The sequence below is a fragment of the Pomacea canaliculata genome, linkage group LG4 (genome assembly GCF_003073045.1).
Source record: "Pomacea canaliculata isolate SZHN2017 linkage group LG4, ASM307304v1, whole genome shotgun sequence".
NCBI lineage: Eukaryota > Metazoa > Mollusca > Gastropoda > Architaenioglossa > Ampullariidae > Pomacea > Pomacea canaliculata.
Window position 1 is genome coordinate 9831287 of NC_037593.1, and position 13448 is coordinate 9844734.

At 48.4% G+C, this 13448-nt stretch overlaps 1 protein-coding gene across 1 annotated transcript in view; it reads right to left on the reverse strand.

Annotated features, from left to right (window-relative positions):
• Positions 1-13448, reverse strand: part of LOC112561552 (LIM/homeobox protein Lhx5-like) — a 106298-nt gene that overhangs the window by 11828 nt on the left and 81022 nt on the right. Inside the window, exon 5 of the mRNA XM_025234111.1 lies at positions 4897-5043. Coding sequence (XP_025089896.1) covers positions 4897-5043 — 147 coding nt within the window. The remainder of the gene's footprint in view (positions 1-4896; positions 5044-13448) is intronic.

Genomic DNA, 13448 nt, shown 5'->3' on the forward strand with positions numbered 1-13448 from the left:
CCCCCGACCCCCGGGTGGCAGCCGCCTACCGCCTTACGCCTGCGGCAGCGATGCGTCTTCCGCTCCACCTGCTGCAGCGCCATCCTTAAACAGACGACTACTCGTCAACCTTCGAGTGCCGGTCTGCTTTGAGACTTGAATGTTGTAACGGTACCTTCGGTGGGGGATGTGGTAGTCGTCGTGACAATGGAGACGAGAGAATGTCACGACGATCCAATAATTGACAATGCATGATGGGATGTTGATAATGCAATTAACCGATAGTGAAGTTTCAGTCGAGACATGTAATATCGCTTATATCTTAATTATTTTCATAAAAAGAAAACCCCCTTTTCCTTTTTTTTTTTTTTGTTTGTTGCGTGTTTCCGCGATCCGAGAGACGGATGAGAACCTCCCATCACCCGTCCCCCCTCCTCATCAGCCGTTGGTTGAAAACAAAACAAAAACTGAGGCGACTTGCACACAGGGGCAGTTTGACGGACGGCAACATGTGCATAAAATTTCCGGACTGGAAGAGCGCCGGCAGGAATTCTGAGAGCGAGGCGCGCGGCAGTTCGGCAGTGCGCGTGCTAGGGGCTCTTGGTCGCATCAAGGACCGCTACTCGACCACCGCGGTTGGCAGCGCTGGCTTGTCTGCCCCTTGCCGCTGTCGGCAGCCACTTGTAAACCTCCGCCAAGCTCTCGGCTCTTGGGCTTCTTCGTGCGTTTCTCTGCAAGTTCCCTCTCTGGTTCTCTCGCGACCTCCGTGATTAAAACCGAATTTTACAGCTCTTGTACCTACCATTTTAAGTGACTCCGCTCTCCACCCGTCCCCCAAACCTTCCCCAACCCCTGCCTCGGCTTTCAGTGTTTTCTACTTCTGATGAAGTGTAGGGGGGATGACTCAGTCCTTCCAGACAAAGACACCTGCAGCAAAACGGCCTAACCCATCCCAACGTTCATCTCCTCATACTTGGTAGCCAGATGAAGCTGTGGCTGTTGCATCATTTATTTTTCATGCTGTCTCATTCTGTCCGTCTCTCCCAATAACGCATATTAGTGGTCGAGTAAGTGCGTGGAGGCAGTCTCTGTGTTACATTACGGTTCTTTCTATCATTTTACACGCGGTGGTTGTATGGTAGACAGAATCAGTCACACTTGCCGAAGTTCGCACCGAACAGAAATTATTTTATCAACCCATTCAGTGAAAATAACATGATCACGTGACCGGAGCAAAATGACTTCGTGTGAAGAGGTCAAACTCATGTTCTAAGGTGGAAGTTGTGACCAGTGGGAGAGGTCTTTGCCAGAACATTCGCGGCTCCAAACTATCTCTGCCGGCTTTAACGCACATGCCGATCTGGACAACGAGAGACGAGCAAATGGTTGAACTGACTGAAGAGGAGGGAGAAGCTAAGCACGCACACAGCATGCACCATGAACGACTAGATGTCAACATTGCTGTCAACCTATGACCTGTTGGAGGGTGCTGTTGTCCTTCTATTGATATGTATAACTCTTTTTGTTTTTAGCAATACTGTATACTCTGTTCTTGAACAATGCGACATTCAGTCTTTACAATGCTTGGCATCGCCATGATGTATTGATGAAACGCCGCACTTATGTGTGAACAATATAATGCCCCATAGCTTTAATGTAATTGTAACATCCACCCGGAACAGACGCCTTACTCTTTTGTTTATCATGCACTCCAAGCACCTTTCATCACAACCCACACTCCAGTTTCGAAACCGCAAAGTTATGACTTCGACTATTATTCTGCTTGTACTTTAACAACAGCAAACAAAACACAAAAAACAAAAACAAACAAAACAAATAAAAAACAAACAATACCTGAAAACACAACAAACCAAATAAATAACCAAACAACACGAGAAACAGTCTTGAGACTTAGCCAGCGATGGCGAGAACCCGCAGGGCGGGGCAGGGCACAAAATGGCGGTAATTTCGGTTGCCGCCATCGCCAGAGGTCCGGTCTGGAGGTGGCGGTGCTGAGACGCGGGGGCTGGGAGTGGAGACCGATTCCGCTCGGTAATCGACAGATAATTATAAAAAAGGGGCTGTCAAAACAAAATGATGGCGCGCCCGGACCCCTTCTCGCCGCTGGCCGCTGGCGGCACGAGCTGGCCCCGGGATCAATACTCGTTGATCCCCCGGGAACGACGCGAGGCGAGCGGCAATGAAAAAACAATGGGAGGATCTGTGAGGAGGGAGAGGATGCGGAAGGGGAGATCTCATCGTTACCAAGACAGGAGTCAAAGGGGTGGTGGATGGGTGGGTGTAACAGAAGGGTTCCTCAAAACTCCAAATCTTGAAAAAAAAGTGTAATGATGGACCAAGAAGTTTGGGACATTTTTTTTTTTTTTTATCGTTTACTTAGTCACCATTTGTTTGAAATGAAATTTTGAAGGTTTATTTCCGGTTTATTTTTCGTTCGTTCGTTTGTTCCGGAACTCAAGAAAATGTGAATAGCTTGTTCATCAGTAATAACTTTCCATGATTGTTTTCAAAAGACAGTGTGATAGTAAAATTTTCCTGATTGTTGCAAAAGACAGTCAAATAGTAATAATTCTTACTGTTCCAAAAGACAGTGGGGATAATTCCAATCCTACTCTGTAATAAAAGACGGTTACCCGCTAACAAACCTCTGAGAATGTTTAAAGGACATAATATTAAGGGTTATGATAAACCCTCAGGACTGTTTCAAAAGGCGGTTGCACTATAACAGGTCCACGAGTGTTCACAAGACACAGCAAAAGGAGCTTTGAACGATCAGATCTGACGGTTAAATTCTTTGGTTCTTCCTAATACAATCACGACATTACATCGCTTTGGCAGTCAGCATTGCAACAGAGATGGCGCTGCAACAGTCCGGAAGTGTAGCCGGAAACTGCGCTATAGCCAAGGCATGGAGCAAATCGTAAACCTTTTCCATGTGGTTGTCTCCCGTCTTCCCTACAACTACCGTTGACTCCTTCACATCAGACTGGCACCGCAGACCAAACACGCCACCCCGATATCTCATCTGGACTGTGCTACCCGGAATACAGTAGCAGCACCAGACACAACACACCGCCATTCGTACCAACCATCTCGCCCCTCCTCTCGGCGAGCGGAGCTGTCATCGCCATCGCGTCTCCAAGGGCCGCTATCATGTACGATTATCGCGCTTGGGGCAGAGTGGTCGCTCCTGGCAGAAGTTTGCCACCTCCTGTTTCTTTCGGACGATGCACGTCCCTCATGGACCATGTTTCTGTCTCAACCTCACCCCACCCCTTAGTCCCCAACCTCCATCTCGACCTCGTGCAGACCTTCCCCACCCACCCTGGCGTTGCTTTCTACTCGGTGGCTCGAGCCGCGCTAATTAAGTCGTCGGGAGCAAAACTATCGCGTCATCGGTTCTGTCGTTAGACCATCAATTATTTTCGTCCGCTTTGCCAGACTCTAGCGCACCAAACGCTGGCCGGCGCTGACCCTTTAGTGTTGAACAGGGAGGTAATTTGGATGAAAAGGTGCTGTCGGGGGGATGTGGTGGGGGCCTTCGGAGACGCAAATGTATTAAGCGGAGTTCATTAGCACTGAAAACTTGTCAAGCGGTCAATGTAAGAGGGCAACTGAAGGAGGGACAACACCTAATCGCGAAAATGGAGCGGAAGTGTGCAGACAGGCGCCGCAAACAAAGACTATGGACGGTTGCACAGAAAAAAATCAAACTCCAGACGGAGGGATGCGTTGGTTGACGAGGATGGAGTGGATGGGTGTTAAAATGGAGTAACTGAGATAGGAATCTGTGAGGGGGGCAAAGGGTGCAAAAGATGTTTTGTTTGTTTAGTCTCCAAAGAATCATCTTTGCGTGAAAATATTTCAGTGTTTGGATATCTGGAATAGTGAGTCTCAAAATGTACCCTGACATCTTTGGCGTCCTCTATGCCTACCAGCACTATGACACTCGGTATACGATGCAATTATCCTGTATATATCCCTCTATATTATCATGCATGCCATTTGATCTATGATGCTCAGTGTACCCTGTACCCAGGAGACCAACTATATCCAATCAGACACTGTATCCGGTCTTGCCAGTCACTTGCTTACTACACACCCAGTATTCCCAAAGAGTACCCAGTGGACTCAAACAGCGTCCCCTGTAGACTGAGTCCCCTGGGCCCGATGTACCGCTTGCCAGGGCCAGTAACTCGGGCTGGTGTCTTTGATTTATGCGATCATTTCCCTGGGCCTCTGCCTGCCTCAGCCTCCTCCGTGTCGCAGATCTTTAATTACAAATGGCTGATTGCAGAGATGGCTCTGGGTGATACCTCGCCGGCACCAAGCTAGGCAGCGACCCCACCGCCTGCTGACCTTGCCACTAGCGCCGCTTATCTGACGTCTGCTTCCACAAACGAACTCACGATCCTCCGCAAGTCTGTCTTTGTGCTGCCTTCAAATCACTCACGTGACTTGGAAGGTCACCATCATGGCAACTTGCTCCGGCTGCTCCTTGACGCACATTGTCAGCCATTGACTAGTTTGGTGGAAACCATCGGGTCAAACCAGGAGGTCGTTTGGTGCTGTCTTAGAGACAGAATGGGAAGAGACAGACTGACAGACAACATGGCGTCACGATGTTTGTGCTACTTGTGACAAAATCACTTTCAAGATGGATGAGCGATTGGACATTAGGCTCTTAAGCAAACAGACAACACTTGGACAAGTTTGGTCAATACTTGATTCTTGAAATCCTAGAATCCTTCTTTCTGACAAGGAGATAACCCCTGTTTGCCAGTCTTGGTCGCCAGGTTTGTGTTTGCCGGGTGGATGGCTTTGGGGGCCTCGTGCCCTCTGATGCTCAGTGTCACTACCTGGCTGGGAACGAGTTACAAACAACAGAAAACGTACCTGGTTGGTGTATTCCTTGCTCTAGGACTGGTGGAGTACCCTGGGTAGGCGGCAGAAAGTTGATAGCACCCGGACCATCCGCACCTTGTCCCATGAAAAATTCGCCATAAGGCTGAGGGTAGCCTGGATAGAAGTCTTGGCCGTTTTCTGCGGAAAAAAAGAAGACATTTGAGCATGACACAAGCAGTTAAACTGGACTTCGGTGTAATGAACTCAAGTAGAAATGATGTATGTACTTCTACTGACACTGGGATGGTGTGTGTGTGAATAGGTGAGGTGTGATGAGTGTCGAGTACCCTGAGTTCACACAGCAAGCGACAATGAATCAAGAACTACTAAATAATTGTTCTCAACCCCTCCTCCCCCAAGAAACAAACATCAACACCTGAAACAGAAACAACAATCCCCATCCCTCCCCTAAAAAAAAATGTTTTGTCCCGTCATGCTTTCTTGAACCATGATAACTATCGCCGGAAGCGCTGTGCAGATCCGAACACGCATGCGCGCTTGCACTCGGTTTGTCAGGATATAGATGTTTTATGCACATGTAAACTCCAGGACTGGCGATGAGGGGAAGTAACCAGGCACAGCATGAAGTTACTGCCGCTGATGGTACAACGAAGCACGAGCTCTAGTCCGTTTGACGACTGACGACGGGCAAAGATAACTGCTTTGTAAAGGGGCACAACTCACGCTGACAATTATGGAATTCATTTTCTCCTTCTCTCTCTCACTTGCTCACTCTCTCTTGCGAAATATTAGAGAGAAAATGGGTGTTGTCCCATGTCGCAACAGTACATTAGACAGAATTCTGGGTGTTTCAGGACCTAACCCTCTACTATATACGGGTGCGCGCATGCGCGTGTGTGTGATAGAAAGAGAGAGCAAACACTAAAAACCAATTTGCATGAGGTAAAAATTTGCCAAACTCCGTAGCTTAATATAAATCTTGCCTCATGCAAGAAAACAAAAGATGCGAAGTTGGGGTTTGGGGGAGGTGGGGTGGGTGGGTAACAGCGGGTGGCTGGAAGGAAACAGACGCTGGTTTCACGGTGACTCGGTGGGTTTAGGCACAGCGGTGCCCCCGTTCGTTAGCATCTAAAAGTCATTAGACGAACCGCTTCTGTCAGACAGGGGAATTAATACACCCCGCTTTTCTGACCAGACCCATTCGCATGCAAATGCCCTTGTCTTTCCCAGACTGAATACCCTGGGGAGGCGTCTCTGTGTGCGTCAGTCAGTGGTGGCGGTGCAAGAGGAGGTGGTGGGTGGCTGGGTGGTTATCGTTGTAGGAGACGTAGCAGGGGGTTAGAATAGCCTCGAGATCACACCGTCTTCTCCCTCGTCGAACTTAGTATTCTGACCTTTTGTCATCGCATCGAGCCCGCCCATGTTTGCTAACACTGTCAACGACATTTCAGATTCACTCTGTGAAAAAGTTGACATCAGGAAAATCGGCTTATAGGGCTAGGCGAGACTAGGGTGGGTGAGACGGCGTCGGCGACAGCTCGGGTACGTTTATTTATTTATTTTTCCTTGCGGACTTGACAGTGGCTGCACTGAATCATACCACTCCACCCCGATTTCTCCTCTCGTGTGATGCAGAGCCAGCGAGGAACAGTGCCGCGGGTAGTTTATGAAGAAACTTGGGTAGGAGAGGAATAGTTTGGGGTGGGACAAGGCTTATCAAGGATTTGAAATACAATGGGACAGTTGACTGGGGTGCGTTTCACAAGCTTATTGTTATGTTTTTTAGGTAGTTTATTTGATAACTTATGATATGGCCAACTTACATTATGTGCCCTCACTATCAGTATCAGGCGTATCACGTGACTACAGTGGGAGATGTCCTGTTAAACAGAGACTGTAAGATAAGGTGGCAGTTCCTTCAACAACATTTCGCCGAGTGTTCACGGCTGAGCATGTTCACAATTCCACCCCTAGGGCGCTGAAAATCCCAGCGTATGTAACACTGGGGTAGGTGTTAGGAACTCACAATGGATCATGTGGAGGTCACACCCAAATCACAACAGACCTTTACACTGGTACATACAAACGCTGGGTGAACTGCGCTCAAAGTGTCCAGACTGACATCTTTAGGATGGGAAAGGTCTGTCAGGTTTATTTATTGCGATCATTTCGCGCCATGATGGTAGAGGAGTCATTGGAAGTGGAAGAAACTGAAACACCCTGACCCCTGTCCCCGTCAACCACCCAGGCCACCCCAGAGAACAAGTTTCCTGAGAAGATTTCTGAACCGATGGCCACAATCGACTGGCGATGAGCGCTGTACCACTGCGCCATGGAGGTTACCGCTTGCGATGAGACTTGATGAGGGTCTGCCTTGAGGTCAGTCCGGAATCGGATACCACGGACGACAAACGTTTGTACGCACCCGGACTGTGCCCATCAAGGGGCACGCAAGCCAAATTCGGTCGCCACCAGAGTAGCCTCCCATGCGATGTTTTTTCTCTCTTCGTCCCCCCTCCTCTCTCACCTCCCTTTTTCCTCCATCTTTTCTTGGACTGAGTCCCTCCTTCAAAAGTCTCACAGCGCCGACCATCTCGCTTGCCATTGAAGTGTAATCAAGGATTCTCTAGCTTCCACTTCCTGCTCGTTGGGGCGTTACAGCGGTAATCGAAATCAGATGAACTGGGAGGTTTGCTGTTTCTTCTCCCCTCCCCCCAGTACCCCACAATCCCCTCCCACCCTGCCGCCCCGAGGTCTTCTCGACCCTCCTTCCGGGTACGGACTGAACTCTAAACTTTCTATTCCTACTTTTTCTTTGACATTTTGTCTTGACGATGCACTAGCTCGTGCGGGAGTCCCACCTGTCCTGCGACAAGTGATGACGCTGCAGATCATCTTTCTCGGCGACGGTTGAGGCAACGTGCAGGGTGTCAGGTCATGCATTGACGTAATTGTTGATCAACAATGCACACATCCTGTCAGTCACGTGGTCTGCCGCAACGCGTTCTCGTACTTTCCGAAATCCTTCCCATCAATCATTACTTTCATAAGCATGAAAGTTAAAGCTTTTATTTATTTCTCTTTGATATATTCGATTTATTGAGTTTGTGGATAGCCATTCTTGGATTCACACAACCATAAGATTATATTTTTTACATAAAAGTTTAAATCGAGGGTATATGGTAGATATTTTAAGATAAATTTATTTTCTATACAGGGAAGATCATGTCCAAGTAAAGAAGTAGATTACTCTGTAATATGTCAGCTCAACTATTTGACAAACCAGCGAGCACTAAACAAGCATGCACACAGACAAATACAAATACGACGGCTCATCGGTTGAAACATCTACCTCTCTACATGCATTTTCTCTTCCCACCCCATGTGTGGTGGTGAGTCTACTATTACCCTGTGACCCCCGTGCAATGACCTAAGACAACAAACGCGGTGAAACAAGAGTTGCTGACGTGTGAACTGTACAGGAAGTGCCGTGCAGGACTTGCAACATCCTGGTTACACCTGAGACTCCGCAACACGTGTAAAGCAGCAGCAGGGCGTTACGCCACCCGATGCACGTGATGCACGCTCGTGTTCCATCTAAAAACATCACTGCAAGACCCGGGTATCTGCGTGTGTTATGTGTTCGTACACGGGGTGGGGTAGGTGGCCACCACTGTCTTCACGCAGGTGAAAGGGGTGATTGTGTGTGTGTGTGGGGGTGATGTGGTGGTGGTGGTGGTGGTATTTGTCTTCACGCACAAACAAGGCGTAGGGGTCCCGTGTCGTGTCGCGCTGGCGGAAAGGTAGTAAAAACCTGAAACGCGGGGGTCAGCACCCTCCTTCCCCATTTCCTCGATAACACCTGCAGATGCGCCCCTCGCCGCCATCGCGCGCCCTCCCGGGCGAGCACGTGCTGCAAACAACGGGGCGCCCAGCCCTATAAACGAGCCGACACCAACGCTTACGCTGGCGACTCCGCCGAGAGAGGAGGAAACATGCGCGCGCATCAGAGCATAAAATTGGCCTGTGAGGGCGATGGTGAGCACCGATAACTCACTCGGCAGCTTTTGATAACGGCACTAAACTGGAGCTCCTGGGATGTTCCATGTCACAAAAGAGGCTCACAACTTTTTTTTTATTACTATTACTTCTACTCTGACGTGCGCCATCGGCTTGGGGTGGATGTGTAGGGTGGTGGTGGTGGTGGTGGCAGGCATTTCACTTACAACCGAGATTCCAGACACTGTGCAATGCAGCGCTAACAAAGGCGGTAATGGCATGATGATGAGGATGATGATAACAAAGGCGGTAATGGCATGACGATGAGGATGACGATAATGAAAGTCATACTTGTCTCCTAACATTTTTGTGTGTGTGCAGGTTTCTCATTTTATCTGCCAGGACAATCTGCTCGCAGACAAGGATGTTCCTCCACGTGCTCTATAGCCAAGCCCACAATGCAGTCTTCAGCACAACAACTGCGTTCAATGAGCAGAAGAGTCGCCACCCTCTGGAAGTGATATCAATCCCATCATCATTCGTCGAGGAACCAAATCACAAATTTGATTGGAAAGTTGATTGGATTGGATTTTGAAATGCGTTTTCTTCCCCGCTTCCAGGTAAAAACCGTCCGCACCTTGCTTGGAAGGATGGGTAGAGGAAGGTGTGGAGCACTTCACACCATGGGAACCTCTCTCAGCCAAACTAAAGCTGGCAGGCATGGCGGAGTTCTCTTTCTCTTGGAATCTTCATCCTAGCCCCTACACACCTATTGTGGAGGCCGGCCACTTTGTACACCTGACACGAGTCTATCCGCAGTCAGTGAAACAAAAAAGCCGGAATCTGAGTCATGAACAACAAAATTCACATGTTGCGAGCAGGAGCATGAATAAAAAATTCCCCAGCAATCCACTTGGAACACTTGGATCACTTTTAATGTTTTCAAGCATTCATAGCGCTATTGTGTTCATTAATCTACCCGTTTAATCTTTATTAACGTTTCTGTCAATACAAACATTGTTTATTTATGTTTACTATGCCCTAACCGAAAGCCATCTTAGTGAATGTCTTGGGCTCGGAAATGACATCCACTGATCTCGGGGTATAAATATATAAATTGTTGAGATTAGTTTATTCAATTATTTGTTATCGCCATGAAATGTTGTGTCTCTGAGAGAACTGAGACTCTAGAGAAAACAGAGTGCCAGGTGCCACAGCGGCTTCACCAACTACCTGCCAGGTGTGTTGACTGACAGTCGCAGCCTCATCTATAAGTCATGTCACGTAATGCCATTGCCAAGTGTGGTGTCAAGACTGGTGTCACACGAACACGTGACAATCCAGAATTGTTTTCCCAGTCCTGCTTCTCTAACACGCCAGTTACTTTGTGACGTGTAACGTTGTTGTTTACGTTGTCACGTAGTTGCTGCTGTTTACTACGTTGAAACAACGTTAGGAATGAGCTGCAAGAGAAAAACTGACCTTTGCCTGACTTTCACCCTCACCTTGCCGTTACCCGTGTTCAGTATACAGGTGACCGAGTCCAGAGTCCAGTCCCGTGTCGTAGTCATCCACCCACCCCCACACCACCCCTGTTCTGTTCGAACGGTCGTCTCCTCACCTGTAAAGGTATCCCCAGCTCTTTTCTTTGCCGCTCAGGTGTATGTCGGCTCACAAGCCCTGTTTGATCCTAACACCACATGTCCCTCCACCGCTGTTGACTTCGAGCCTTTGCCCTTAGTCGAGGGTGCAACGATTAATTGCAGGGGTACCCAGGTGTACCAGCGATTTGACGAGGCAAAGAGCCAGCCCGTGTTTTTCTTCTTAAATTTTTAATTTCACAGATCGCAATAGTGGCCAACACTGCACTTCAAGACAATCACAGTAAATTCGTTGCAAAAGCAGAGGTCATGGTGGTGAAGGTTGTGATGGTGGTGACGATGGTGACCTGTAATACTCGCGGTGATACTGTCTCGTTGCTTCATAGGTAAACCCGAACGTTTGGGTGATCTATCGTTCCACCTCTATCGAAGAAATACATTCCAGGGACTAGGGTTTCTATTGTTTACGAGGAAGCCCTGCCGGTCGTCTGCTAGCCGCGATATGTTTGTATATGCCGTAAGCGGCTGTTTTCATTGCTGTGACGACGCGGTCCCCAGCCTCTGCGTCCAAAGGAGCTGCGTCAATGCCCGGATGAATTCGAGCGACCTTTCAACCCAGTGCGTTGCCTTTGAAGTTTTTTTAAACCGACGCTACAGGTGAGACGAGAGAAAAGGGTGTAGGCGGGGAGGCAGATACCTGGATATACCTGACATACCGCGTTGTACATAACCAGCTAACAAGAGCTGCCGTGAGCGTGAAAAAACATTTGAGAAAACCTAGAAAGCCAGACTAATGTAAGCTGATCATGGATGAAAATGTCGCCCGACAAAACTATGAATTTTGGGAAGAGAATTTTGCCAGCGTAGGACGTGCGGGCCTACAAAAGCATTTTGGTTTATTTTGTTTAGTTCTTCGGTTCAAACGACAGATCGTGCCTCTGATGATTTGTAAAGCCAAATTTTCGTTGAGTCAATTTTCCTGTTGCTATGAAAATGCAGACAACCTGTTTGCTCGGGAGAGTGAATAGCAGCTGGGAAATATAACTTTCATGACGATGAAAATAATGATGATGATCGCACATGCAAGGGAGTCAAGAGATGAGGTGTGAGAAGACATTCTGAACACTTGTAATGTACCCTCCCCCAGAAACAACAAAACAGCAAAAACCTGGGGCACGTAGTGTGATTTCCGTGGCAACTCTCGTGTCCCTAGCAACTCACTTTTCTAGTAACCGACACCGCCGTTTCACCTGTCTGGTTGAGCAAACAGCTGTATCGGATCTAGGGGTACCCCTCTCCCTTTCCCGGTATCCCCGCCGCCTCCCCGACACGCCAGCCCTTAAGTGCGCTTCCTACTCGGGCCGGCCAACTCATAAAATACCCGTTTGTCGGTTCCGGAGCAGTGGTCAGGTAATCCGAGACATTTGTCACCTCGTAGGGCGACAATTTTGCGGGCAATTTGCTGCTTGTAAATAGGCGTTTTCGCCCGCGGTACCCCTCGGGTTGCAGGTGGGCGTCTATACCTCACGTGGGGCTTGTACCACATTCACGAGAGGAAGTACCCTCTACCCTCACCGACACAGCATTCTGCTACATAAATCTCTTTTGTGGAGGAAAGTGTCCGGCAGACATTAGGAGAATCAAGTTTCCTTTCAATGATCCTTCACGGCCCTGGAAGGACTCCCAAGTTGACAACAAGGTAGACTTTAGGAAAAACCCAGAGAAATCAACAAATTGATACAGCGACTCCCAACGACAACGACACATGAAGACAAAGAAAATCCCTAGGGAATCTCGACATATCGTTACCAGAAACCTTACAGAATTTTCTGTCGCGTCTCACCAGCCTTACAAACCGTGTAGAAAGCAATAGTGCAAGTAGACAAGTAGACATTACGACTCACACGACACGTCACAGCGACGCACGTGACAGTGACACAAGGGGAAGCCACTCGCGCCGCAGGGTGAAGATCGCCGCCCCTCTATAATATGGTTTGTCAGGAGGCCAAGCTGGGATGTACGTGCGAACTGATTTTACGTGCGTGCAATGGCCACTAACGTCTGTTGCTCCAAAGTGAGACGTCACAAGCCGCCATTTTATGCTGGCGTTTGTGGCCCGGTCCTGAAAGGCGAGAAGCGGGGAACTTCTTGGGGCCCACTTTTTTTGTTCTTTTGCTCGCAGGAGAGGCGCTGGGACAGGCGCGGGTGTCTGTTAACGGCTGGGTGCGCGGGATGACTGGAAGAAACCCAGGTCGGGGTGGTTAGAATAGCAGCGAAGCCATTAAATCAGCTGCTGACATTTGAAGATGCGGCATGTTGTCATGACGGCCGGTATTTTTTGAAAGAAACCCAGACCGGATTTGCTGATGACTTTAGAATATCGTAGGGCTTGTTTTTTTCCTTCTTTTAAAATTTAGGACAGTGACGCCGAATACCGTCCAAAACAAGGATGTCGATCTTGTTTTATGGTTTGTCGAGTAGTTTACCGTTTCCCGGAACTAGTCTTGCTTGCAGCACGTGCGGGTACAGCCTGTCAGGTGCTAAATGTAGAGTTAAATCGTTAATAGCCGAAGTCCTTAAACTCGGTGACCTTAGAATTCTGTTTATGCCCAACCACCCTGCCTTGAGTACACTTCACTGAAATCACGGTACTGTCAACGTTTCAATGGGAAATTATTATATTTGAACAATAATTATAACATTATTCAATGAAATGAATTATTATATTAGAATGCGGCATTTTCCTGGGTGACCTGACAACTAGTTTCTTCTAACGGATGAGGATGCCAACAGCGACCACTGCACACATTAAACAGCCGTGGAAGTGTTGACCTAGAGGTTGTCACAAATATTCTATTTTAAAACTTTCGGATGTCCTGAACATCCAGGTACACAGGGACCAATGGTCGCAAACCGAGAGGGCTGCCCCAAGTCACACGGGGGGACGGGTGCACAACAGGAGGATCAGTGGTGACATTGAGG